Genomic DNA, 23,322 nt, shown 5'->3' on the forward strand with positions numbered 1-23,322 from the left:
CTTCCAAGGGCCTGGAATGAGGGACAGGGGACCTGCAGAGAAGGGGTACCTGTAGAGCCATGGGGGATGAAGCCTGGCGGGATTTTGCCCAGCACTCCACCAGCCGCTCCACATTCCCTGAGCACACATAACAGAGTCTGGCTTCGGAGGTGAGTGCCCTGCTGCCCTCCTGCTCCATGCGAGCACCCAGCATGTCTGCAGAGAGATGGAAACTTCTTTAATGTCACAGCTTCCCTTTGCACCATGTCCTGTTCCTGTCTGGAAATGGGTGGAGGATCATGAGCTATGGGACAAGTAGTCACAGTGGCTTTGGACAACACTGAAGCTCACCCTTCTCTATAGTGAAGGACAAAGCTTTGGCCTCAAGACATGACAAGAAAAAGTGAAACAGGGCAACAAATGAAAGTAGGGGCATGCACTATAAGTCCTTGCCCACTAGCTGAACCAGAGCTCAGCTCTGATAACATAGCCCAGCCTCCCAGAGCCTGGGCTTCTCTTCCGCTTCCTTCATCAGCACGCCTACTGACTCCACCTGGAGTCACACCACTCCATCCTAAAGCCTAGGGCCACCTACCACAGAGCTCGGGAAATTTCTCTGGCCCTGAGTATGTCAGCAGCAAGGCCAGTGCCTCTCTCCAGTTCTGCAGGCTACAGGAGCACACCATATCCCTCCAGTTCTTCCGTATAACACAGGCGAGCAGCTGGAATGGGCAGAGAAGAAAGGAGGCCATCAACCACCCACCCAGCACAGGCAGCAGGAGTCATGCACAGGAATGTGCTAGAAAAGCCACTTATGAGCAGGCTTCCTGTTAGACCACTGACTGGGGGCTCAGGGTGAGGTCAGGGTGGTTGAAGTGGGAAGAGAAAGAATTTGGCAGATCCTCAGTACCCCAGTCCCAAGGTGTGGGCATTTATCCACCTGACAAGGTCCAAGTAATCCCCTCCTCTCCTCCTGCACGGTGGGCAGTTACCAAGGAGATTCTGGTTTTCTTCTTGGCCAAGTAGCGTTCCTGTGTTTTCTTCAGTAGATCTGCACCCCCAGCCTGGGCCAAGATAATGGCATCGGCAAAGCGTTCTTCCTTCAGACACAGCTCCACAGCAGGGCCCAGTTCGCCGAGCAGGAGAGCCTGGCTCAGCAGCCCATCCGCATCTGCAGGCAGAGGCGTCCCCTCCACATCAGCCCGCCTGCCCTCTGACCGTAGCTGCCTGTCCCCTGCGGAGCCCACAGCACACCTGGATCTGTGTCACTCAGCCTCCCTTTCCCCAAACTCCCAAGTTTCATTCCTCAACAGCCAAATGTAGTGGGGTGTCCTGGGGTGCCCAGGTCCAACAGTAAGTCTCTAAGGAGAGAACCCAAGGTGAGGGAGAGACTCATGAGGCAGCATCACGGGTGTGATGTGTGACTGCTCAGCAAGAAAGGGGTCACAGTTCCCTAAAGCAAGAACACAAAGGGAATGAAAACATGTCTTAGTAGATGGCCTTCCACAGGAACGACATATCCATGAAATTCAGAGAGGGCTCCAACCAGTGACTGACCACCCAGCATCTGTGATGGTGGGAGAATGGCAGGAGGCAGGGGACAAGAAGGAAGTGTCCTTAAGTCTGAGAACTCGGAGCCCACCTACTCCCATGCAGAGGGTCCCCCCCTCAGGGTCACAGTACCTTCTGTGATGGAGATCTCCCATGGAGTCATGTTCTGAGGGACCAGCTCATCAAAGAAGGTTGAGGAGGCAGAGGCTTCCTCTGTGCTGTGTCTGGAGGCCTGTACAGGAAGCGCAGAGGTGGCCACTTAGGAAATGAACCGTGAAGACAGAGAGCTGGCTTAACAGTGCTGTCTGGAGGCTCTACTATATTTGGCCCTTAATGGGTGGAGCTAAAAGAATAAACAGGTAAGGTTTGGGAAGGGCTATAGTTCATGGTTAAAACACAGCTCCACTCCCAGACCAGAAGCTTACGGACTCTGTGTCTCACTGTGGTTCTAAGAGAGGAAGGAGTCTCAAGACTTCTATGGAAGCAGAGCACTTCATGAGAGCAAAGCGAGGGGCCAGGAAGGGGAAAATTCCCTCAAAGCAGGTCTCCTGAGCTACCGTAGGTCTGGCTGGCTGGGGCCCTGCCACACCTGGCTGTGGAAGGCCTGTTGTCTGCGACTGCTGAGGTCGTCCCCCTTGGGCTGAGGGCTCTCACCCAGCCCTGAGTTGCTCTTCAACCAAGCGGCCACCTGCAGGGAGAGACCTATGAGTACCACTCTCCCCAGGACAAGGTCAAACAAATAAGTGGTATGCTTTCTTGCCACCTCCAAACCCTACCAACTAGACTCTCCAAGATCCTTGAGCTGTTTTCTTGGGAAAGAGTCTAACTCCAGGAGGTCCGATGTGTGTATATGCATTAATGAAGCCCAGGAAGGGGTATTCTGAGACTGTTTTCACTGACAGGATTCTCTTCTTCTCTGCATATTTAAGGACATGATTCTGATGTCAAAGCAGCTTACCTTCTTCTGAAGCTCATCTTTACTGTATCCTAACAGCTTTAGGAATTTCATTCTGGAGTCTTGCTCCAAGGTCACCTGGAACCACAGAACACAGAAGGCTCCATTAAATGAATGTGATTAAGCCTCTCACACTAAAACAGGACATCTGTGCCAGTGTACCCTCAAATATAGTTCTTTGTAATTATAGAACCAGAGGCCAGAAGTGGCCTACTAAGCCAACGCCATCTCTCCCTTTTTCTCTTCAGATCTGAATTCTGCTGGGCTGTGGGCTTAGTGTTAACAAAACCCTTCCTCCTTTCTGCATGAGAACTGAACCTTCAGTTGACTTCCTAGACCTGTTACCTTGGTAACCTGATTAGAGTAAAATGTTAGTTATGTTTCTAGGCAACATTGCTTGTGACTGGTAAATTGCATTTGGGCTTGAACTACATAAACTATAAATAATTGGCATGGACACCATGCTCTAGGCTTCCCTGATTGCAAGGATTCTTGTAACTGAGTGGTCCCTTGCAGAGACTAGAACGCAGGTGGCAAACACAAGGCTCGAGGCCAAATCCGGCCCTATAGTTGACCTTTTTCAAATCCTTTTCTCCTTCCCAGATTCCTGGTGTCTACCTTCATTAAGTTCTACTCTGTCTGAAGTCCTTCTCAGATCCCCGGGACAAGGCCCTGTTCCTTCTGCATTCTTCTCTACAATCCCAAAGGTCTGGATAATCGTCTCACTGCCTGTCCACTCAGGTATTTCTCTTTCTTCTGTATCCCTCTCCTCTCATCTGCTCATTTCCTTTGACAGCTATAGTGCTCCTCCTGGTGTCGTAAGCAACTTGAAATTAGCACCAGAACGGAAGCCATGCCTCCAGAACAGAGCAAGGCTTGAGCCCCGAGTCCCACCACAATGACTGGCTTCAGGTTGCCTGAAACAAATGCAAAGCCTTCTTATGATGATATACTCTTTCAGCTAATCTTCTTCCCTTCCTTTCCTTTTCCTTCCCTTCTTCTCTCTTCCCATTACCTTATCTGCCCTTTGGCATGGCCCGTGAAAGCCTTCACCTTGGCTCTGGTAAAGTATCCAGGACATAAGCAATAGTAGCAAAAAGGGCAAATGCCACTTGTACTCATCAGCTTGCCTAGCCACAAATAGCCTTTAAGCCTCTGGTAAAGGATAAAGATTTTGTGCCCAGAGGGTGATTGTTGTGTAGGAAAAAACCTAACAGGGGTTGGGGCCTCTGAAACCTGGGTCAGAGTGTGGTTATGCGTCTCCCGGAGTTGACAGAGGCTGGAGTACCCAGCTTTGGGGAAACACTTCTGAGCATCCATCCTTTAGGCTTCCTACCGTTAGGAACTGCCAAAGCATCTTTTCACTTTGCTGTGACGCTCGCTGGATCTTGTCTTGACAATAACTGAGGAGATTTCCAGATCCCAGGGCCTCCTGCAGCTTGGCTGACCGCATCAGGAATTCAGATTCTGTGGTGACTTGACTGATGAAGACGAGATGGAGGCAAGGCTGTGGCACCTGATGGGCAGAGGTGCTAGGAAGGCCAAAGGTAACCAGCTTCCCCCCAAACTGGTAAGGAAAAACAAGAAGGGCACAGGTCACGCCTTCAAGTTAAAAATGAACAGCAAGTCAGGGTCACAGGAAAGGCTATCTACTGGCCAATCCTAGAACAGGAAATCAATAATAAGAGATCTACTGGAGGGTGGGATAAGATCAGGAAATGAGTAGCAAATGTGCCCCCATACCAAAACCACCTCTGCATTTTTAGCATCATTGGCTTAAAATTTTAGCACATGATACTCATCTTCTCCTCGCCTGTCCTTCTTCCAGGGACCAAACGCCTGGGCATCATCAGTCTCTACACCCACCACAGCCAAGCAGCAGCAAAGTCTTACCTCTTCTTGTTCAATGTCCCTCATGCAGGCCCCTCTGTCTCATTCCCTGTGCTAGCACACCTAGATTGCTGGAATAGGTTGCTAGCCTCTAGGTTTTTTCCTCCCCCAATACCAAGCATTAGACCGACACCCTGTGCTTGTTGCTGCTCAGGAGCTTGAAATGATTCCACGAGGCCATGGGAGAGACCTGGAGCTCCTCCGCCTGTTGCGCACAAAATCCTCCAAACTCATGACCAGGTCCCTCTGCAGGACCTCTCCCCCTGCTCATTTATGTGATCGGTCCGCATCCCCCAACGGCCTGCTGCATTCCTGCTTCTGTGCCCTCACCTCCATGTGAGGGCCTCAATGTGAGCATCCTTCTCTCCAAGTTAGGTATTTTATATGAAGCACTCAGCACAGTCACGGGGCTTAGAAAAGACCCCTCACTTCAGCAGTTCCCCACCTTGGCTCCATATTAAAATCACCTAGGGAGCTGCTCAGAGTTGCCAGGCTATACCCCAAACAATAAAATCAGAATCTCTGGGGGTAGGACTAGGCATCAATATTTTTAAAATTCTTCAGGTTACTCCAGTTGTAGCGGAGGTTGATAACTCTCGTTGCATTCCCTGGCCATTCACCATGTCCCTTCCTAAGGCCCCTCCCTAATGAACTTCCCCAGGCAGAACTCTTCTATGGACCCCTACAACACCAAGTCTACATTTCAGTTAGTGCTAAACACAGCCAGCTTAATTTGGGTTGGTGTAGTATTGGACAGTTTGACAAGGTGCTTACTTATGTTCTTATTCAACATTCACGTCAGTAAGCTGGGTAGGTATAACTAACTCCGTTTTACAGACAGGTAAGAACACTGAAGTCCTCAGTTAAGTGACTTGCCCAGGGTTTCCAGCTGATAAGCGACAGATCAATATTAAGAATTTAAGCCTCTTGACCTTAGAATCCTTCACCTCACTGCTTCCTGACTGTGTTGGTCTTACCTCCCCAATAAAACTATTGGCTCTAAAAACAAGAGCCTCTTCTTTCATGCACCTGCTTTTAATTCAAACCTAACTTTAAAGCACTGGGCTAGGTGTTGATATGTTAGTGCCCTGCTACTCTTCAGACCAGCAGTGAGGACTTCACCTGGGAGCTTGTTGGGAAAGCAGACCTTGAGCCCTATCCCAAAACAAATGACCCAAAATTTGAATTTTAATAAGATCCCTAGATGATTTGCATTCACATTAAGGTTTGAGAAGCACTGCTTTAGAGATAAAAATGAACAAGATGTGGTCCCTATCCTCAAGGAATCTATTACTTAGTGGGGTCTTGAGACACGCATACAAATAACTTCAGTACAGTTAGGATGTATCATTACCGGGTGTGAATCTGTGAGATTACAGAAGAGAGGGTAAGTTTGATTGGGGTAAAGACAGGCCTCACAAGGCACCTTGAAAGGCTGTAGCAGGATTTGGTGGCCTCAGAGCAAAGCTGAAGGGTGGGCTACAGATGGAGGTGGCCGAGTTAGGGAGTTATTCATGGAACAGAAGGGAGTCAGATTTATTTGGATCATAGAAAACTCGTGAGAATAGGGTAGGAATAAAAGATGGAAAGGTACTCATAAATGGGGCTCTGTGTACATTCTGGGTCAAAGGTTTTGAGCAGAGGAGTGACAGGATGAAATCTACATTTTTAAAAATCTTTCCTGCTTTGTATTCTAACCCTTGCATAGCTGGACTCACTACCAGTCCAGACCTGTAAAGGTTAGAGAAAAATCAGGTGGAATCTCAGGCAGTTCTGCACAACCGGGAGCTCTAAAGCAATCAATTCCTTTGATGTGGGATTGGCACCCCAAGCAGGTGAAGGGGGAGAGAGGGAAGCTATAGTAGTAACACTCTGCTTGAGCAGTGAAGTGGGATCTGATCTGAGACACAGGTAGATGAAAAAATATCTCCCACAGAACACAGCTCCATGCTGGGCACGTGGCAGGCTTCACAAGCACTCACACACACAACCACACACATATACACACACTACACTTACAGCAAATGAAACGCCTGCTGGCCTTCTCATCCATTTGGGAGCTTTTTTCAGAGGAGGTATCAGTGATGCTTGGGCCACCTGCTCGGGCACCTGCAGTGGTGGGAGAGGCTGGCCTCTGCTGAAGGAAGAAGAGATCTGGGGGCAAAAGGAGACCTGCATCACTAGCCTGAAGTGGTGACCTAGCCAGGAACTCCACCTACAAACTCCGTTTTGGGAGGAATCCTTGAGACACCCAATCTGCCCCACAACGGCCAGATTCCCACATTCCAGGGGACTAACAGCGACCAGGGGATTCCCACGAAGTAGGCTTTTGGCAAGCCTACTGCTTCTAAGGTCTACAGAGGAGTGTGACATAAAATGGATCTATAGGAGAGAAGGAGAGACGACAGCTCAGACTTCCAAAATCATGGCCCCAGTATGGATGTCCAATGTCCCTGAAATGCCACAGGGAACATCCGAGAACAAAAGTCGAGGGGAAGGTCTCCTTTGCATTGTGGCAGGAACTGACAACCTCTCAGGACGATGGGCACTGGAGCAAAAGTACCGCCCTCCCCAACCTAGGGCCCCGGCCTCCCACTCTTCAACAGTCCCCACTTCTCCCCAGGCCATGTGTCCTCTCACCCCTAAACAGAGAGAGCCCCTCCCCTCCAGCATTCTCCACTAAGCCCTTCAAACCTTGTCAGCCTGTCTCATCTGCTGGACCTCCCAGCTCCTACCCATGACAGAGTACAAACTGATCCAGCCGTCAAAGGAGGCAGCAGAGAACACTGGGGGCTCCCGGGGGCACCACTGCACATCAAAGCACCAGCTGCTCTGTGTGGGCAGCCTGTACACCACCTAATGCGAGGGAACACACCGTCAGGGAAGCCCTGACACAGGTGAACCATCCCAGAACACACAGGAGTCACTGGGTTTCCCCCACCCCCTCATCTCCCATTCAGCACGCCCACACAAGCGCCAGCCTACCTCGCTGCTCCCCAGGTTCCAGCACAACACCTGGTTGTCCTTGGCACTACTGAGCAGCAGCTCAGCGTCAGCCTGGCTCCATGACACTGACAAGATACCCCTAAAAAGGAAGGGGGAACTAGCATTTAACGAATGCCTACTATGAGTAGGGTATTTTACATATCTTTGATAAATCTCATCCCTACAAAATGAGCAGCCTGATTTCATTTTACAAATGAGGAAAATGAGGCTTTGAAAAATTAAGAAACTTTCAGCAGTCAAGCGGCCAGAACCCAAGTTCATTCCCAGAGCCTGTGAACTGCGTACCGTATCACTCTGCCTCCCATAGGTCACTGCAGGCCGGCCTGCTTTTTCACCCTGGTTGTAGAGCAGGGACTATGAATCAGCAAGGATCAGAGAAGCACCCATCGCTATGGGTGCTTTTAGCTCAGGAGGGAAGTGAGGACCTAACTGAGAAAAGCCCCAAGGAGGTATAAAGGCAACACGGCCTTTTCATCAGAAAGAGCCGGCCACAGGGCTGCTTTCTCTGCTGCAAGCCCATGAGCTCAGCTCAGGGGCAGGCCTGCGTGTGGAACAGACAGGAACCAAGGCTCCTTCCTTAAGGAGAAGTCTTGGAGAGGTTGCCACCTCATGACCCACGCCAAGGAGCATTATCTGCAGGTGGGAGCCTAGAGACTCTCTGCAAGGCTAAACACTGGCTCCAGTATTTCTCCCGGCCCCTTCTCCACTCCCATCCCTAGAAATTACATGGAATCTCAGGCTCTTCACCATGACTTCCGGGTCTAAAGGAACTCCTGTTGGCTGGGGCTGGAGCTAGGGCTGGGTGACTGTGCGTTCATTGGGATGGCTCTGAAGACAGGGAGGGTGCTTGGTAGCTAAAGTGAGGCATTCACTGCCCTACCCAGGTCATTATGCCCCTGCCCTCCACCAGGGATGTAGATGAAGTTTGAGATGCTACCTGCTATGGCTCTCCAGCACCTTCAGGGGTGAGGAGGCAAAGCGCAAGTCCCACAGCTGAATCACTGGGAGGCGGTCATCTTCTGAACATAGCACCAACTGAGTGGCTATGTCTGGGTGCCAGGCCAGGCCTGAGCAGTGCATCTGTGAACGAAGCAGACACCATGGGTAATGTACCCTGTTCCTCCTAGTTATGAACCTTTTCTGCCCAGTTGGAATGGGCCCACTCTGAGGGCGGGTTTTGTGGTGACTGGAGACAGTACAGCCAACAGAAAATAAGTGATGACCATGGATAAGTAAGGAAGCCCCAGTGTCAACTCTGGTTAGCCCCTAGGCTTTCACTCTCAGTAGGACATCTGCCAGGGGCTAATCCACATGTGCAACAGCTGAAAACAGCCCTGGCCTGGGCAGGGGCAGCTACAACGACTAGGCATGAGAGAGAAGCCATAGCCCAAGCCTGTATTTTGCTCCATGACTCACCCTGTTGCTGTGATCACTGACTTTGATGATAGGTTCATTCTTCCTGAGATCCCACACAACTGCCTTGCCGCTGGGGTGAGCAGAAGACAAAATATGTTGAACTTGCCGGTTCCAAGAGAGTGCCTTGATGTCTTCTGGGGGCTGCTGAGGCAGGATGGGGGTAGGGGTGGAGGACAACGGTCACCCCCCAGACCAAAAGACGGCTACATTCCACCGCTCCCAATCACCCACAGAAAGCCTAAGAGTAGACATGGGGCCACCCAAACCAAGACAGTCTCTGGGCGCTGGGAGCCGAGTTCCCAGAAAGGACCCTTTAGGGTCCTGGTATAGAAGCGGAGACAGTGGCAGGCACACATGGTTTCACTCCTGCCCCAGGTGGCCCTGAGAGGAGCGAGTGGAGATTTGAAAACGGCCCTCAGGGAGAGGAGGAGGAAGGTGAGAAAGGGAGGGAAGCGAGGGACAACTGTTATAGAATGACAATAAAAAAATCTTAAAAGAAATCCCCAAAGAGTGAGGCAGAAAGAAAAGCCATTGCTACCTTTAGGGCACAGATGCTATCAAATCCATTCTTAACTTACCTCACGATACTGTGAGCACAAGCCAGAGAAAAGCCAGGAAGCAAAAGGAGGCCCCGTTATAGGCTGACAGGTACACTCAGAGACAGAGACACACGAGACCCCCGACTGCATGGGAGAGCCAGACACAGAGACAAAGCTGACCCTCCCACGGAAAGGGCAAGGCTATATAGCTGGGAGTCCTACGCTGGTGCCCTCTGCACCGAACCTGCTTAACATTAAATAGCACCCTCCTTCCTTCTCTCAATTCTTTTTACTGCTCTTGCTCTCCTTCATTTTCCTCCCAGAAACTCCGAAGACAGTTAATGACCACAAGCCACCCCCCCCAACACACACACATACTCACATGCACCCTCCCTCCACTCTGTCCTATAATCATCGGGCTGATAGCACATAGTCTGTGGAGCTTTGTTGCCCTCCAGTGGTCAAGTCTGACATCTAGACCTATGCTCTAGCTGCCTCCAGAATTCAAGCAGTAGCCCCAGGAGTCTCCTCACCTGTGACTTGGATCCTGGGGTCATTGGCACGCTCAGGTTATTCAAATCCCAAATGAAGATTTCAGAATTATTGGCGCCTGAGGCCAGGAGGTTGCCCTGTATGAAGAACAGGCCTTTGGAGACCACCATCCCAGGAAGAGATGAGAGCAGGAGAGGGGGCAGGAGACCCATAAACGAGGCTTCCAAAGCCTCCCCCATAACAGCCTGGGAAGGGCTCAGCCTTAGAGACTGAAGGTTACAAGTGAATGCTTCCGTTCAGAGCTCTTGCTCCAGTGCATGGCCATGCCTGACCAAATGAAATGTAGTACCTGGAAAGGATTAAAGTCAAGGGCTCTGACAGCCCCTGTGTGCTTCTGTCTCTGGGCAATCACAGGCTCCTTCCCCGAAGACAGGATGTGGGTCACATTGTATAGAGTAAGCATGCCATTGTCCCCGCCGCCTGCAATAACCCCGGAGCCTTCCAGAAGCCCACTGCCAAAGCTCCCCCAGATCAGCTTGTGAAACCTACAAAGAGGAGGAACTAGCATCAGCACCAATTCAGGTCCACATGAGTAAGCATGTACATATGCAGGCACCCCCACCCCTGGCAGGGGCCGCCTGTCTCCTCATTTCCCAGATATGGAATGAAGGTCTCCTCTGCCTGGTCCTGCCCTTTCTCTGAAAAAAGATTCCTGCTATGATACACTAGAAGCTGGGAAGCCACTGCCTCAGAGTTGTGTGGGGATTTTTTTAAAGGTTAATATTATATAGGCTTCATGATAAACACTTCGAATAGATGACTTCACCTAACCCTCACAACTCATATCAACTAACATTTATTGAATATTTCCTATGTACCAGGCACTATCTTAAGTGCTTTACATGTATTAACTAATTTAATATTCAACAACCCGTTAAGGTGCTATTATTAATTCTACTTTCAACTGAGGAAACTGAGGGACAGAGAAGTTATAAAAATTTGCATACACAGCTAGTAATTGTATCCCCATTTTATAGCTAGGAAGTGGCAGAATCAAGCTCAAAGTCAGACCCACTTTATTTTATGCCTGAGATCCCTACTGTCTTCTGTTCAAAGGAAGATCCAAACTTTTCTGTACCTGCCTAGCACATTCCCTAGACCAAGAATTGCTGTCCCCTATTCCCTCTCAAACTGGGAGTGAGAAAAGACCCAAGGACCTTCCCACCCCATGCCTTTCCCACATGGCTAGGCCACTGAAGCTGTTACGTGGCTGTAATGGGCCAGCCCCACAGATAGGAAGGGTTGAAGAATACACTTCTTGGGAAACACTTTCTGGCTTTCTGAGGATGCTTCTAACAAGAACTGCCAGTTATCTTACACAAAAGAAGAACATGGACCCTGGGCCCCCTGCAAACAAATACGGTTCCTTTGCAAAGACCCTCGAGAAGCATGTGAAACCCCCAAAGCCCCATAGGGGATCTGTTCTCCATTTCTCAGCTGCTAGCCAAGACTATTTCCACAGTACTTCAAAGAAGTCAGATTTCACATCAAATGATGTCCTAAGGTCCCTAGTTGAAATAAAAATTCTCACACACTAGGAGTAGTCAGCAAAAAAAAAAAAAAAAAAAAAAAACCCTGAGTGCGGTGACCAGGCAGGAATCTGTCTGGCCAGTCATAAGAGCAGAGCCTACCTGCTGGAAGTGAAGAGCTGAGCATCAGTTCAGACTAGGTTAGCGTATGAAGCAACACAGCAGAGCTATGATAACAGTACTGTGTTTGCCAGAGGGGACGAAGAGTGAGGAGAGGATGAGAGGGGAAAACGGGTCAAATACATGGTGATGGAAGGAGACTAGACTTTGGGTGGTGAGCACACAGTACAATTACACTTGAAAGTTTTACATTATTAATGAATGTCATCTCAATAGCGTTTTAAAAACAAAGCAAAAAGCAGCAGAACTGACACAAATGGTGGCACTAAAGCTACTGTCAGACAGGCTATGTTTTCTAAGGTCATCAGATCTTAATCGGGCAGAAGAATGTCCACACTGGCTCAAGAGGCTGCCCAGGCATCCTGGGGCTAGAAGGCAGCGCTGGCAGAGGGCAAGTGAACAGAGCAACTACAGAAGTCCATAATAGGTCACACAAGAACCAGAGGGGGGTGTGGCCAATGGAAAACCCACACGGGAAAGGTAGAAGAGGTGCAGTGACCTCCCAACATACAAGCCAGAGTCAAAGGTACCTGAGGCCTCAAGGAATGGGAGTCACCTGATGGGTTTGAGAAGAGCGCCCAGTCACTCTCTAGAGTGGCTGGAATGCGGAACACGGAGTGTGACAAAATGACTTTGTTTCTGTAAGCATGCAGACAGTGCAGTCCCACGGCCGGCCACTTCACGAGGGAGGTGAAGCTGGAGCCCGAACAGGACGTGATAGAAAACACCTGGGAGAGTGAGCGGACCTAGGATGAGTCAAGCGAGGACAGGGACTTGAGTATTCAGCGGGCTCGAGGTGTGTTAATCATGTCTGCTCTGCAAACAGACAGGCCAGAGATAGTTACATGTGTGGAGACTGAGTGCACGTGAGAGCACGTGAGCAAATGTGACAGAATGTTAACAACTGATGAATCTAAGTGAAGGTACATGAGTGTTCATTGTACCGGCCTGCAACTTGTCTATGTCTGAACACTTTAAAAGTTAAAAAAAAAAAAGATGGCCTTGGCCTGAGAAAACAAACTAAGATTTAAGAGGAAGGCATAGGAAGAAGAGTTTCTGTGGGAAGCTGGGAATTTTCAGAACATAAGAATACAGGTGGAATTCTCTGCTAAAGAGCCTCCCGGGATAATGATGGCAACAATGGAGACCACAGGGCATCACAGAAGGAGGGGTGGCACCTAAATACAGGTTCTTTGATTCTTGTGAAGCAAATTTCCAGACACAGAAGCTCATAACCTAAATTTCTAGCAAGACCCTCCAGGTGATTCTAACAAGCAGCCAGGGTTGAAAACCACTGTACTGGATACATCAGGCTGCATACCGGTCTGCAACAATGGGGAAGACGCTGAACTTCACAAAGATAGAACCAGCCCTAACACCCAGCTCATGGCTCCTGGTGAAAGTCAAAAGACAAGGCTAGAAACTAATCAAGCCCTATTCAAGCCATGTACCATGAAAAATAGAGACATTTACTGAAGGACATTCAAGGAACATTGTACATAGGACAATGACACCTCAGTCCCCTTCAAAGTAGGCACCTTGGGACTTCACACAGTTCTCCTAGCATCTCTTCCACTATTTGACATACTCTGAAAAATCTTTTGTCGGAATGGCCATCAGCTTCCCCATCATATTTTCCTAGATCTCACTGACAGTGTGAAAGCTCTTCCGTTTCAAAGGTGATTTTAGTTTTGGGAAAAGCCAGGAGTTGCAGGGCACCAAATCTAGGCTGTAGGGGGCCTGAGTCACCTGGGTGATTTGATGTTTCACAAAAAAACTGCACAAGATGCAATGCATGAGCAGGTGCATTGTTGTGATGAAGCTGCCAATCACCAGTTGTCCAAAGCTGTGGCCATTTTCATCTTATTGCATCTCTTAATCAATGAGAACATCGAGGTAGTACTCATTAATTGTTTGGCCTGGAGGGGTGTACTTGTGATGGACAACACCCTCCCAATCAAAAAACACAGTTAACATGCTCTTGATCTTGCTGCAACTTTGCTGTGCCTTCTTCGGGCCTGGAGAATCAGGCAACTTCCATGGGATGACTGGGCCTTTATTTCCCAGTCATAGCCATAGACTCGTGATTCATCTCTGGTTATGACCTTCATGAGGAAATCTGGTTCATTGGTAGAGGTTTCAATCGAGTCATTAGCAACTGCAGCACCATGTTTCTGTTGCTCTGGTAGCAAGTTGTGTAGAGAATTTTGCCACTATATGTTTCATGCCAAGATCCTACGTCAAAATGTCAGACACAGTGGCTTTTGGAGGCCCCAGATCAGCTTCTAGTTCTCGCACTGTCAGTTGCTGATCTTTGTTGACTTCAGCCTACACACATTCAATATTCTCAGTGTTCTGTTTGTTGCAGGCCTTCCAGAACATGGATCACTTTCAACAGATTCTCAACCATCTTTGAAGTGTTTGTGCCACACTTTTATTTGCACTGCACTCATTGCATCATCCCCAAAAGCCTCTGAATCATCCAAATAGTTTCTGCGGAGGAATATTCAAGCTTAACACAATATTTGATGCAAATTCGTTGCTCTACTCACTCAGTCATTTTGAATGTGATGGCTACACAGAACACACGCTCACTCAATGGTGTCTACCGCCCCCAATAACTAGTGTAGTGAAGTTGTCGTTGTTCATGCATGTGCATTCCAGTCCATTCTCCTTGACTGCCAGGTTACACAGATGTCATGCAAACCATTTTTGTTATATTAACAATGGCTGGAATAGTTTTGGATAGACTTCATATAATAACATATGTCAACTCTAACTGAAAAATTAAAAAATGATTAAAAAAAAGACAAGGCTGAAGAGGATAAACTAAAGCCTGTGAGATCAGAACTTCCTACCAGCTAAGCTCATCTGAGGCCAAGCTTTAGTTACCTTACAATTAGGAATATGCACTGTATAAATACTTACTTCCATACTTTATGTACTTCTTTGTTTTGGATTTTGCTTCTATTTGCTTAGAAAGCTTGCTCTGAAAAATCCCAGCCGTGTGTTAGTGAACTACAGTGAAAATGAGTTTGTCCACATCTAATCCAAAACAGCTGAGGAACTCCAAGTTCCCTTAAAAGTCACAGGGAGCGGCGAAGGCAGTGCTCCGAGCTAGAGCACGAAGACAGTGGAGTGGGGCAGTGGCTGCCGGAGAGAAGAACCACTCTCCTGAATGCATAGTATGTGCCGGGCTATTACGTGCCTGCTCTACAAAGGGAATCCAAAAAATCCTGGAATGTATTTATAAAAAATTGTGTATTTATTCTCACGTTTACACTTCAGTCACCTTCCAAGTACTCTCCCCTTGATACAACACACCTATCAAGACGTTTTTCCACCACTCAAAACAGTTTTGAACTTGATTCTGATGCTTTTATGCTTCTGCCATTTTTTGTTTCATCTCTTCCACATTGGCAAAATGTTTTCCTTTGAGGAATTTTTTCATCCATGGAAACAACAAAAAAAAGTCACTGGGGAGAGACTGGGTGGACAGGGAAGGTGTGGCACAGGGTCATGCCATTTTTGGTCAAACACTGCTCAACACTCAGTGGGATGTGGGCAGGTGTGCTCCTAAATCACTCATCATGAAACGAGCAAAACTTTTTTGAAAAAGTCTTCAAAAGAAATTCACTGAAGCCAAACGCAGCCTCTCACAACACCACCAGCTGGGACACTGATATAGATGGGTTCTTAGAACACTCACCCAGCGGGGAAAGTCTCTACTACAAGAGCCTGCCCTCTAGAAGATAATTCTGGAATTTTTATGGGAGGTCCCCCACTTTGTATATCCTGAATTTACAGCAGAGAAAACAGGGCCACAGAAGTTAAATAATATGCCTAAGAGGATAGTAGATGGAAAAACTGGGATTTGAACCCAGGTCTGTCCAACAGCAAAGCATGTGCTCTCTCTATTCAGTGATCTTGGTGTCTTCTAGAGAGAAGGCAAGTCTTAGAAACAGGAAAACTAAGGGAAGTATACAAAGTGATCTTTTTTCTGCTTGGTGTTGTCCCTCACACAGGCACCAAGATAGGTCAAAGTGCTCCCAAAGAAGACAGAACTGAGATAAAAGTACTGGGGGACCGATTACCTACTTTCTCCATGTCCCTAGAGGATGGGTCACACAGAGGCCACTCAAAGATCTAGAACCTCAGGGTAGACAGAGCGGGAGAGGAGATCACACAGAGGCCTCTGACATCACTCAGCCACAGTAGCTGCATATTATGCTCCCCAAACCCTTTCTTCTTGAGTGAGATTCATCTAACAAGTCAAACATCGCTTGCTTCAGTGCACATGCTAATGCATGCTGATCCTGACTGCATCCAGCGACATTTATCCATGCACTCTCTTCCGTCTTTTTACAGCTTGAGGCTGTCCCTTATCTACATCCACGCAGGTATTTCAGAACACTTCCCTTCAGTTGGGTATTTCTAAATGGGTGTTTCTCTGATGCATCACGGATGGAGGAGAAGCGGATTGCCAGGATTCAAATGTGGTTGAGGCGTGGGTCTGGTGAAAAGGCAAGCAAAGGAAAGGGGAAGATTTTGAAAAGTATATGTTTAGTTAATAATGAAGAGACTCTAGGAGCAGTTTTAAAACAATAAAGGGGAAAAGAAAGGAGACTAACCTAGAAACAGAAAAAGAAAAAGAAACTAAGACCTCAATTTTGAGCTCAGCATGTTCTTAGAAGTCATCTTGTAAAGCCTCTTCTTTTTTTTTTTTAAGATTTATTTATTTATTTATTTTTAGGGAGGGAAGGGGGGGGGGAGAAACATCAATGTGCGGTTGCTGGGGGTTATGGCCTGCAACCCAGGAATGTACCCTGGCTGGGAATCGAACCTGGGACACTATAAAGCCTCTTCTTCATACACCAGGGAGGAAACCTGAGACCACTCCCAAGTCACAGAGCCTTCCTCAAGGCTGCAACCCAGCACAGCTCTGCTTTCCACCTAACTCACACAGAGGACGGCACAAAAGAAAAAAACAGAAGAAAGCATAAAGCAAAGGATGCGTAGCCCTCCAGCTACTCTGATCATTCTGGTCAACAGCTTGTGATACTGACTTTGGGGAAGTGAATTAACGTAGGTTGAACAGAAAGAAGCAGGTGTCTTAGACCCCAGGGTGTCCGAGAGGATTTCTTCCAAAAGGACTCAACAGGATGGTACAAAAGTAACCCCTTAGGTCTTTGGGAATGAGAACCAATCTTTAGAAACAATTACAGAGGTGGGGAAAAAAAGTAAAGATGAAATACTATAAATAGTATTAACTATACTATTTATTTTGGTTACAGCCCACAAATCCCTTCAGGGTGGAGCAAGGTATGAGGTGAAGTACATGACTCCCTCCTTTAGTACCAACATTTCAAAAAGGGTCCCTTCAACGCAGTTGGTTGAAAAGCAAACAGATCATCACCATTGTAAAGCTCTTGGACTAACTAAAGACTTACAATAACTGAAGTGGTGGACAGAATGCTCAGTTTAGCAATCCAGAAGTTCCTTTTATCAACTATTCATTCAACAAATATTTATTAAGCACCCAATACCAAGAATTGTTCTAGGTGCTAGAGAATAAAACAAAAAAATCTCTGCCCATGTGGATCTTAGGATTCAATTTCAAGGTTTCTTAAGCAATTATATGCCTCCTTTTAAGGAGCTCTAAGCCTAAGGAGCCACTACTGTGCTAAAACTGCTTGGCTGGTCAAGAATAAGACCCCTTGCCCACTGCGCCTTTTCCTGACTCCAAGAGTATAAACATTATTGAATTAGCTCACCCCTTAGAGGCTAAGGATACCTCATTACTATTGGTAAACCCTCTAGTGCCTGTTCTTCAAAAGATACAGATACCAGAAATACGAAGAGACATAAAAAACTGCAAAATACAGGTTCTGTCATCAAGTGGCACAGGGGCTCAAGAAGAAGAGAGCAATAACTAACCTTCATTACTAGACTAAACCCTGAAAATAAAGAAGAGGGTATTTCTTTCTAAAAATCTTAACTAATCTCTCAGATTCACCCCCAAATTCCCAAGAGAATGGAACATGCATTCTAAACTGGGATCGGCAAGATAATTCTCTGAGCTACAAGAAAAAGACATTTTTAATTAAAAAATTATGTAAATTACACTTTATTAACAGTACAATAATAAATGTATGTTATTGACATTGAATATAGAACTTGAGTACAGTAAATATTCACATACTTCCAATGGCACACAAATTTGGAGTCCATTGCTTTAGACTGTAAGCTTCATCTTTCCAAAACCTATAAAAGAGCAGCTGAGTAATGGAAAGAAGGTAGGCTTTGGAGTTAGACAGGTAGAGACTTAAATCCCAGCTTCTCAGCGTTTTAGCTCCCTCCTATGTGAAATGAGAGTAATGTTATTTATGGTCTAAGCTCATTCTGAGGAATGGATAAGATACACAGAGCCCTTAGCATAGTGCCTGGCAGGTATACATGTGCTCAACGAATGCAAGTCAAGTGAATGCCAGTCCTCCATGCCTGCCAGAGCCATGAAATCCACTAGTACCCAATCAGTCCTTGAAAGCAGTGAGGAGAGGATCATTTGTCGTCCTCCCTTTGGAAAAAGAGGGGGATACCATGGTAAGGTTTTTATCTTCACAAGAGCCAAGGGAAAGCGGAATCAACATCTCTGGGTTCAGAGAGAGATCAGGTACTCTTGGGAGCAGGCATCTCTATCCCATGATTCTGACTAACACTGCTGCTGCTGACCAGAAGGAGTGGGTGTTTTTAAAATTGTTTTGCCAAATGAACCCAGAGTTAACTTCTCTCTAACTTGGCAAAGGTCCTTCTCCCCTCACTTGTCTCCTCAGGAGCCCTGAGAAGCAAACACTATCCCCGGGGTTCCCCATCAGGATCTGCCCTCCACACCCATGAGCACTTCATACCCACAAGACATTGTACCTGCTTGAGGCAGAAAGGACTCCCTGGCGTTTCAAGTCCAAAGAAGAGTCCCTGAAATCAACCTCAAAGATTTCCAATGTGCCATTTGTGCTAAAGGAGGCATCTAGCTGCTGGGCAGATGTTCCTAGGCATAAGAAAAGTTAGGAAAAAGCAGCGAATGAGCAACAAAATATGCATGGATTTGAGGTATAAGTGGTAGGGAGTGGAGAGGAGGAGAAATAGGGAAAGACTGAGTATACCTTTTTTCAAATGGTAACTGCAAAGAAAGACCCGTTTTCAAATGGTAACTGCAAAAAAGCATGAGGTGCCTAGCCTTGAGCCACAGTCCAAGGCTGCCCCCAGGTACCAAAAACACCGAATGTCCCCTTGCTCATGCTGTGAGCCAGCCCCATGACTCTAAAGCCTCTGATGCGCAATGAGGAATTCTGCATACTGAGTTTCCACATGGCTCCTAGTCCACGGTATCGCCATACCTGTAGCCAGATATACAGGGTACTGGCTGGCGGGGCTCCACACTTGGACAGCAGGCCTCTCAAGTTCCTTCAGCTTCATGGTCTGACCTGTAGGTGGCAGAAAACTGACCTCAGCTCACTGAAAATAGAAACCAGCAAGCTTAAGGACCAGAACCAGGGAGCACCTGTGGACTCAAGATCTTGTTACTTTCTCTCCATCACGGGATAGGGCACCTCAGGGCAACACAGGATGACAAACACATGACCATTTGCATATCTCTAAGGCCAGTTCAATTACCCAATTCCTAAAATATAATGCTTTAAATCCAAAAAGATAATCAATTACACTGGTTGCCACAGGCCCCACAGTGATGATAACCATCAAACCAGATAATCAGTGACCTTATCGGTTCCCTTGGCTTCAAATATTATCCATACGAGGATGACTCTCAAGTTTATATCACCAATACACATTTCTCCTCTGAGCTCCGAGTTTTTATATACAACTGCTAATCAAGTATTTCCTCTCGGATATAGCTGATACCTAAAAGTTAGTCTGTCTAACATGGAATTCTCTATTCTACATCATCTCCCCCCAAATCTGTTCTTCTCTAGTATTCTTCATCTTGTAAATGGTACCACTATCTACCCAACTGCTCAACCCAGAAACCTGAAAATTACTCTTGGTTCCCTCCTTTTCCCTTATTCCCTTCTAATCCATTATTAAGTCTTCCAGATTTTATCTCCAAAATATCTTAATCTGTCTATTTTTCTCCCTCTCCACCTCCACCACTCTACTTGATGATAACATCATATCTCACCCAGATTATATCAATAATCTTCCAACTGGTCATGTCCCTGATGCTCGTACCATCACTCACTTCCTTCTCTACACAGCAGCAGGAGCGAACTTTTAAAATCAAAAACAGGATTTTGGCGTTCCATGCTTAAAATCTTTCAATGGTTTCTATCACACTCAGAATAAAATTCAAACTCCTTATTATGACCCTGTTCAAAGGCTCCAGCCTACCACTTCATTTTATCTCTTGCTACTTTCCCCCTTATTCATTCTACTCCAACTGCATTAGCCTTTGTGCATTTCCTGGCTTTTCCCCACCTTAGAGCTTTTGCAAATTGTTCTTTATACTTCGAATGTTCTTCCTTTCATTGTCTGCATGACTGGCTCCTTATCACATCTTTCTGGGCTCAGCTTCTCAGCCCCTTAGAAGATGGGCTCAGCTTCTCATCTCCTTTTGATTGGATGAGCCTCCAATACGCCTACATATTGGCGGTCTCCTCCACTAAGTAAACTCCATGAGAGCTAGCAGTGTTTGCTTTGTTCATCATGTTATAACTAGTGCCAGAACAAAGTCTGACACAAAGTAAGTGCTTGATAATATTTGCTGAATGAAGGCAGACATCCATTTCAACTCTGTGGTTTCCAATCCAATTGTAATGCACATTCAAGGTACTATCCCAATAAGCTCATAAAGCAGCAGAAAAGGAGGGAAAAAGTAACACAACTTGTGGGAAGAAACTTGGGACCTACGGCAACCTACTTTAGCAAGCCACAGTCACATTACTTTTAATGTACAAAAACAGGAAGTACATAGTTTATTTAATCTCTAATGTACTTTCTTTCCACTTAAAGAAAGTTTAAAATTGACAATGTAGCCAAGATTGCCAGGACGCCTCTGAGCCCTTGAGGCTACATCAGGAATTTTCTGACACGCTCCCTACACACCATACAGTGACCAGTGCCACCTGCTGGTCAACACCATTTTCACGTTTCTGGGGAAAGATCCCTTAAGAAAAGTAGCAGTTGCTTAGCACTGTGCACTTGACATGCAATACTCATAAAATTCTCATTATGGTTCTATCCGGTAAGTACTGTTGTTATCTCCATTCTACAACAAACAAACAAACAAACAAACAAACAAACTGGGTAGGTCAAGATGTGAACCCTTATGAGCCCCCAGAACCCAGTATTTTTAATCATTATACCAGTCTAAACTAAACTCCAGAAAGTGTTTCAATCCTGACAGTCTAAAAATTAAGAAAATGGGCTTTTAATCTACTCTGTTCAGACACATTTGCTCACAAAAAAAGCCCTCCGCTGGGGTCAGACTGGCCGGAGGAGGGCGAGACGGGGTATTGAAGGTGGGAGAGCTATGACCTTTCAACCAAGAGCTGAACGGACTATTGCAGTGATGGGGGGCGGTCAGGAGAGCTTCTCTCCGGCCTTCCCCAAAGCGCGGCGCGCGGGGCATCGATAATAACTGGCCTTCCCTCCCAGGGAGGATCCAGAGACTCGGAGCAGTGCCGGGCCCTGGGCGGATGGGAAGGCGCGAGGGCGGCGCTAAAGAGGGACCAGGCGCGGCAGGTGGAGCCGGATCCGCGTGAGGGAGGGCGCAGCGGGGGCGCGAGAGGCACACCGGCCGGAGCCGGGGCGGCCCGGGGTCTCCGCAGAGGGCACCCTCCCCCGGCGCTCTCCCGGCGGAGGACGGGCGCTGCGGGTCCCGAACTCGGTCTCTGCTCTCAGGAACCCCCAGGCCCCTAGGGAAAACCAACCTGCCGGGAGAGCTCAGGTCAGGGGTCAGGCGCGGCGAGCTGGAGCGGGTCTTCTCAAAGGGCTTCGGGGCTCTGCTGGGCGTTGTGGACGGCGGCTGTGGAGGGCCAAAAGTAGTCCTGGCCCGCAGGCATCGCAGGGCAACACAGCCCACACGCGCCGGGAGCGGAGAATCGGACCGGGCCGGGCTGGGCCGGGCTGGGCCGGGCAGTCCCCACGGAGAGGGTTGTAATAGGACTATAGCTTTTAGTAGGCCTCCCTCACCTGTCCTATGATTGTTCAGTTCTGCCGCTGTGGGTCAGTCCTACCATCAGTAAATTCTGGTTTATTCAATTTGAGCTAGGGCCCGGAGCCAGCCTCTGAAAAGGGAAAGTACTAATTCATTATCTACTTATTGAAGCGGAGAAGAGCCGACCCTATCTCCAGGAGCTCTCAATAGAACCCTAATTGAAAAAAGCAATTGAGGCCAAAATAGCTGTGACACACTGTAGCCCCAGCAACTGCTGCCCAAAACTATTGGTTGATCTAAGGACTATAGATGTGCGGAGGGCAAGGTACTGTAGACCAGAGGCTTCCCGCAAGGTTTCAGGGACGTAACACAGGTGTTGTAACTTGGAGCTGCAAAACAGGTGATGTCTCAGCAGGGAGGAAGGGGCCCAACCTGCTAATAGTCGTCCCAGTCATTTCCCATTCCAGGAATGAATGAGGCTACCTATAGTTGGAGGAGTGGGCTGGTTACAGATTGTGAAATAGCAATTCAACTCAGATATTTGGGAGTTATAGAAAATTACAGGTACAGACGCATTAAGATATAGATTTTATTTTGAGACTAGTAGTATGGATCCACTGTGGGAGAGAACAGAGAACTCAAATTAGGAGACTAATGGAGCCCAGGTATCAGATGAAGAAAGCCTGGATTAATATAGTGGCAATGTTTATAAAAGAAAATTGGACAGCCTTTTGTGACTGATAAAGTAGTTGGAGGGGGACGTGAAAAGGTCACATATATTGCTCATGTTGATTGAGGGCATTTCCAAATAAAACATCCTGTAGGCAGCTGAAGATCTTACATCTAAGTTGATTCAAAACTTCCATTTAATGCATGAATTCTACCGCATTCCTCCCTGATAGCCTCCAAAGATGGTGAGGTAGTTTTTTGTTGTTTTTTATATCTTTAGATAGAGGGGAAGGGCAAGATCGATTGGTTGCCTCCCATGTGTCCCCAACCCAAGAGATGGAAAAACCCAGGCACATGCCCCAATGGGTTATCAAACTGTCAACCTCTCATTTTGTGGGGTGACGCCCAACCAACTGGGCCTCATGGGGCAGAGTATACCAATTACCTTGACAGCCCCCACCAGTCGTGACACAACCCGTCTTCCTTTCATGTGGATGGTCCAAGTCAAAACAGAAGACATTTTTCTGTGCCTGCCCACCCTGTACTATGTACTCCCTAAGTATTCCTTTAACTTCTTAGCACCACCGCAGTGGATGAGACCTGAGGAAAAATAAACATGGTTTATTGCCAAACCTCAGGCAATACCTCAATTTAGGGAATGAAGCAGAAGTGTCACCGATGAAGTGCTTTGAAAGAAACTTGAACCAAAGGCATAAGGTCAGTTTCAAGCAGGACATTTTTTTTCTTAAGTGGCTCTTCTCCCAATTCACTCATCTCTTATAAATTCCAGCTTGTTTTTTTTAACTGCCAGTCTCTTCCAGGTAACTACTTGAGGGCAATTATTTTGGCTGGTTCGGTGTCTGATACACAAGGCACACAGATGTCTGTTAAACAATTACGAAATGCTCTAAATGACAGAGAATGAAGACACAGAAAGACAGT

General features: G+C 47.2%; 1 protein-coding gene across 9 annotated transcripts in view; it reads right to left on the reverse strand.

Annotated features, from left to right (window-relative positions):
- Nucleotides 1–22,633, reverse strand: part of SEC31B (SEC31 homolog B, COPII coat complex component) — a 31,434-nt gene extending 8,801 nt beyond the window's left edge. Inside the window, exons 1-18 of one of the 9 annotated variants that reach the window (XM_036027153.1) lie at nt 21,485–22,633; nt 18,935–19,021; nt 18,462–18,585; nt 10,178–10,373; nt 9,870–9,965; nt 9,376–9,384; nt 8,798–8,938; nt 8,319–8,461; nt 7,361–7,460; nt 7,070–7,231; nt 6,395–6,529; nt 3,822–4,052; nt 2,489–2,563; nt 2,120–2,218; nt 1,663–1,762; nt 972–1,150; nt 575–701; nt 50–195 (exon numbers count right to left, since the gene is read on the reverse strand). In XM_036027153.1, coding sequence (XP_035883046.1) covers nt 50–195; nt 575–701; nt 972–1,150; nt 1,663–1,762; nt 2,120–2,218; nt 2,489–2,563; nt 3,822–4,052; nt 6,395–6,529; nt 7,070–7,231; nt 7,361–7,460; nt 8,319–8,461; nt 8,798–8,938; nt 9,376–9,384; nt 9,870–9,965; nt 10,178–10,373; nt 18,462–18,585; nt 18,935–19,013 — 2,142 coding nt within the window. In that variant the 5' untranslated portion in view covers nt 19,014–19,021; nt 21,485–22,633. Of the gene's footprint in view, nt 1–49; nt 196–574; nt 702–971; nt 1,151–1,662; nt 1,763–2,119; nt 2,219–2,488; nt 2,564–3,821; nt 4,053–6,394; nt 6,530–7,069; nt 7,232–7,360; nt 7,461–8,318; nt 8,462–8,797; nt 8,942–9,375; nt 9,385–9,869; nt 9,966–10,177; nt 10,374–18,461; nt 18,586–18,934; nt 19,022–21,484 lie in introns of those variants that run through there. The other 8 variants (XM_036027152.1, XM_028513397.2, XM_036027154.1 and 5 more) reach the window with 8 other exon arrangements.
- Nucleotides 22,634–23,322: the final 689 nt, after the last annotated feature.

Source organism: Phyllostomus discolor, chromosome 5, assembly GCF_004126475.2.
Source record: "Phyllostomus discolor isolate MPI-MPIP mPhyDis1 chromosome 5, mPhyDis1.pri.v3, whole genome shotgun sequence".
NCBI classification, from domain to species: domain Eukaryota; kingdom Metazoa; phylum Chordata; class Mammalia; order Chiroptera; family Phyllostomidae; genus Phyllostomus; species Phyllostomus discolor.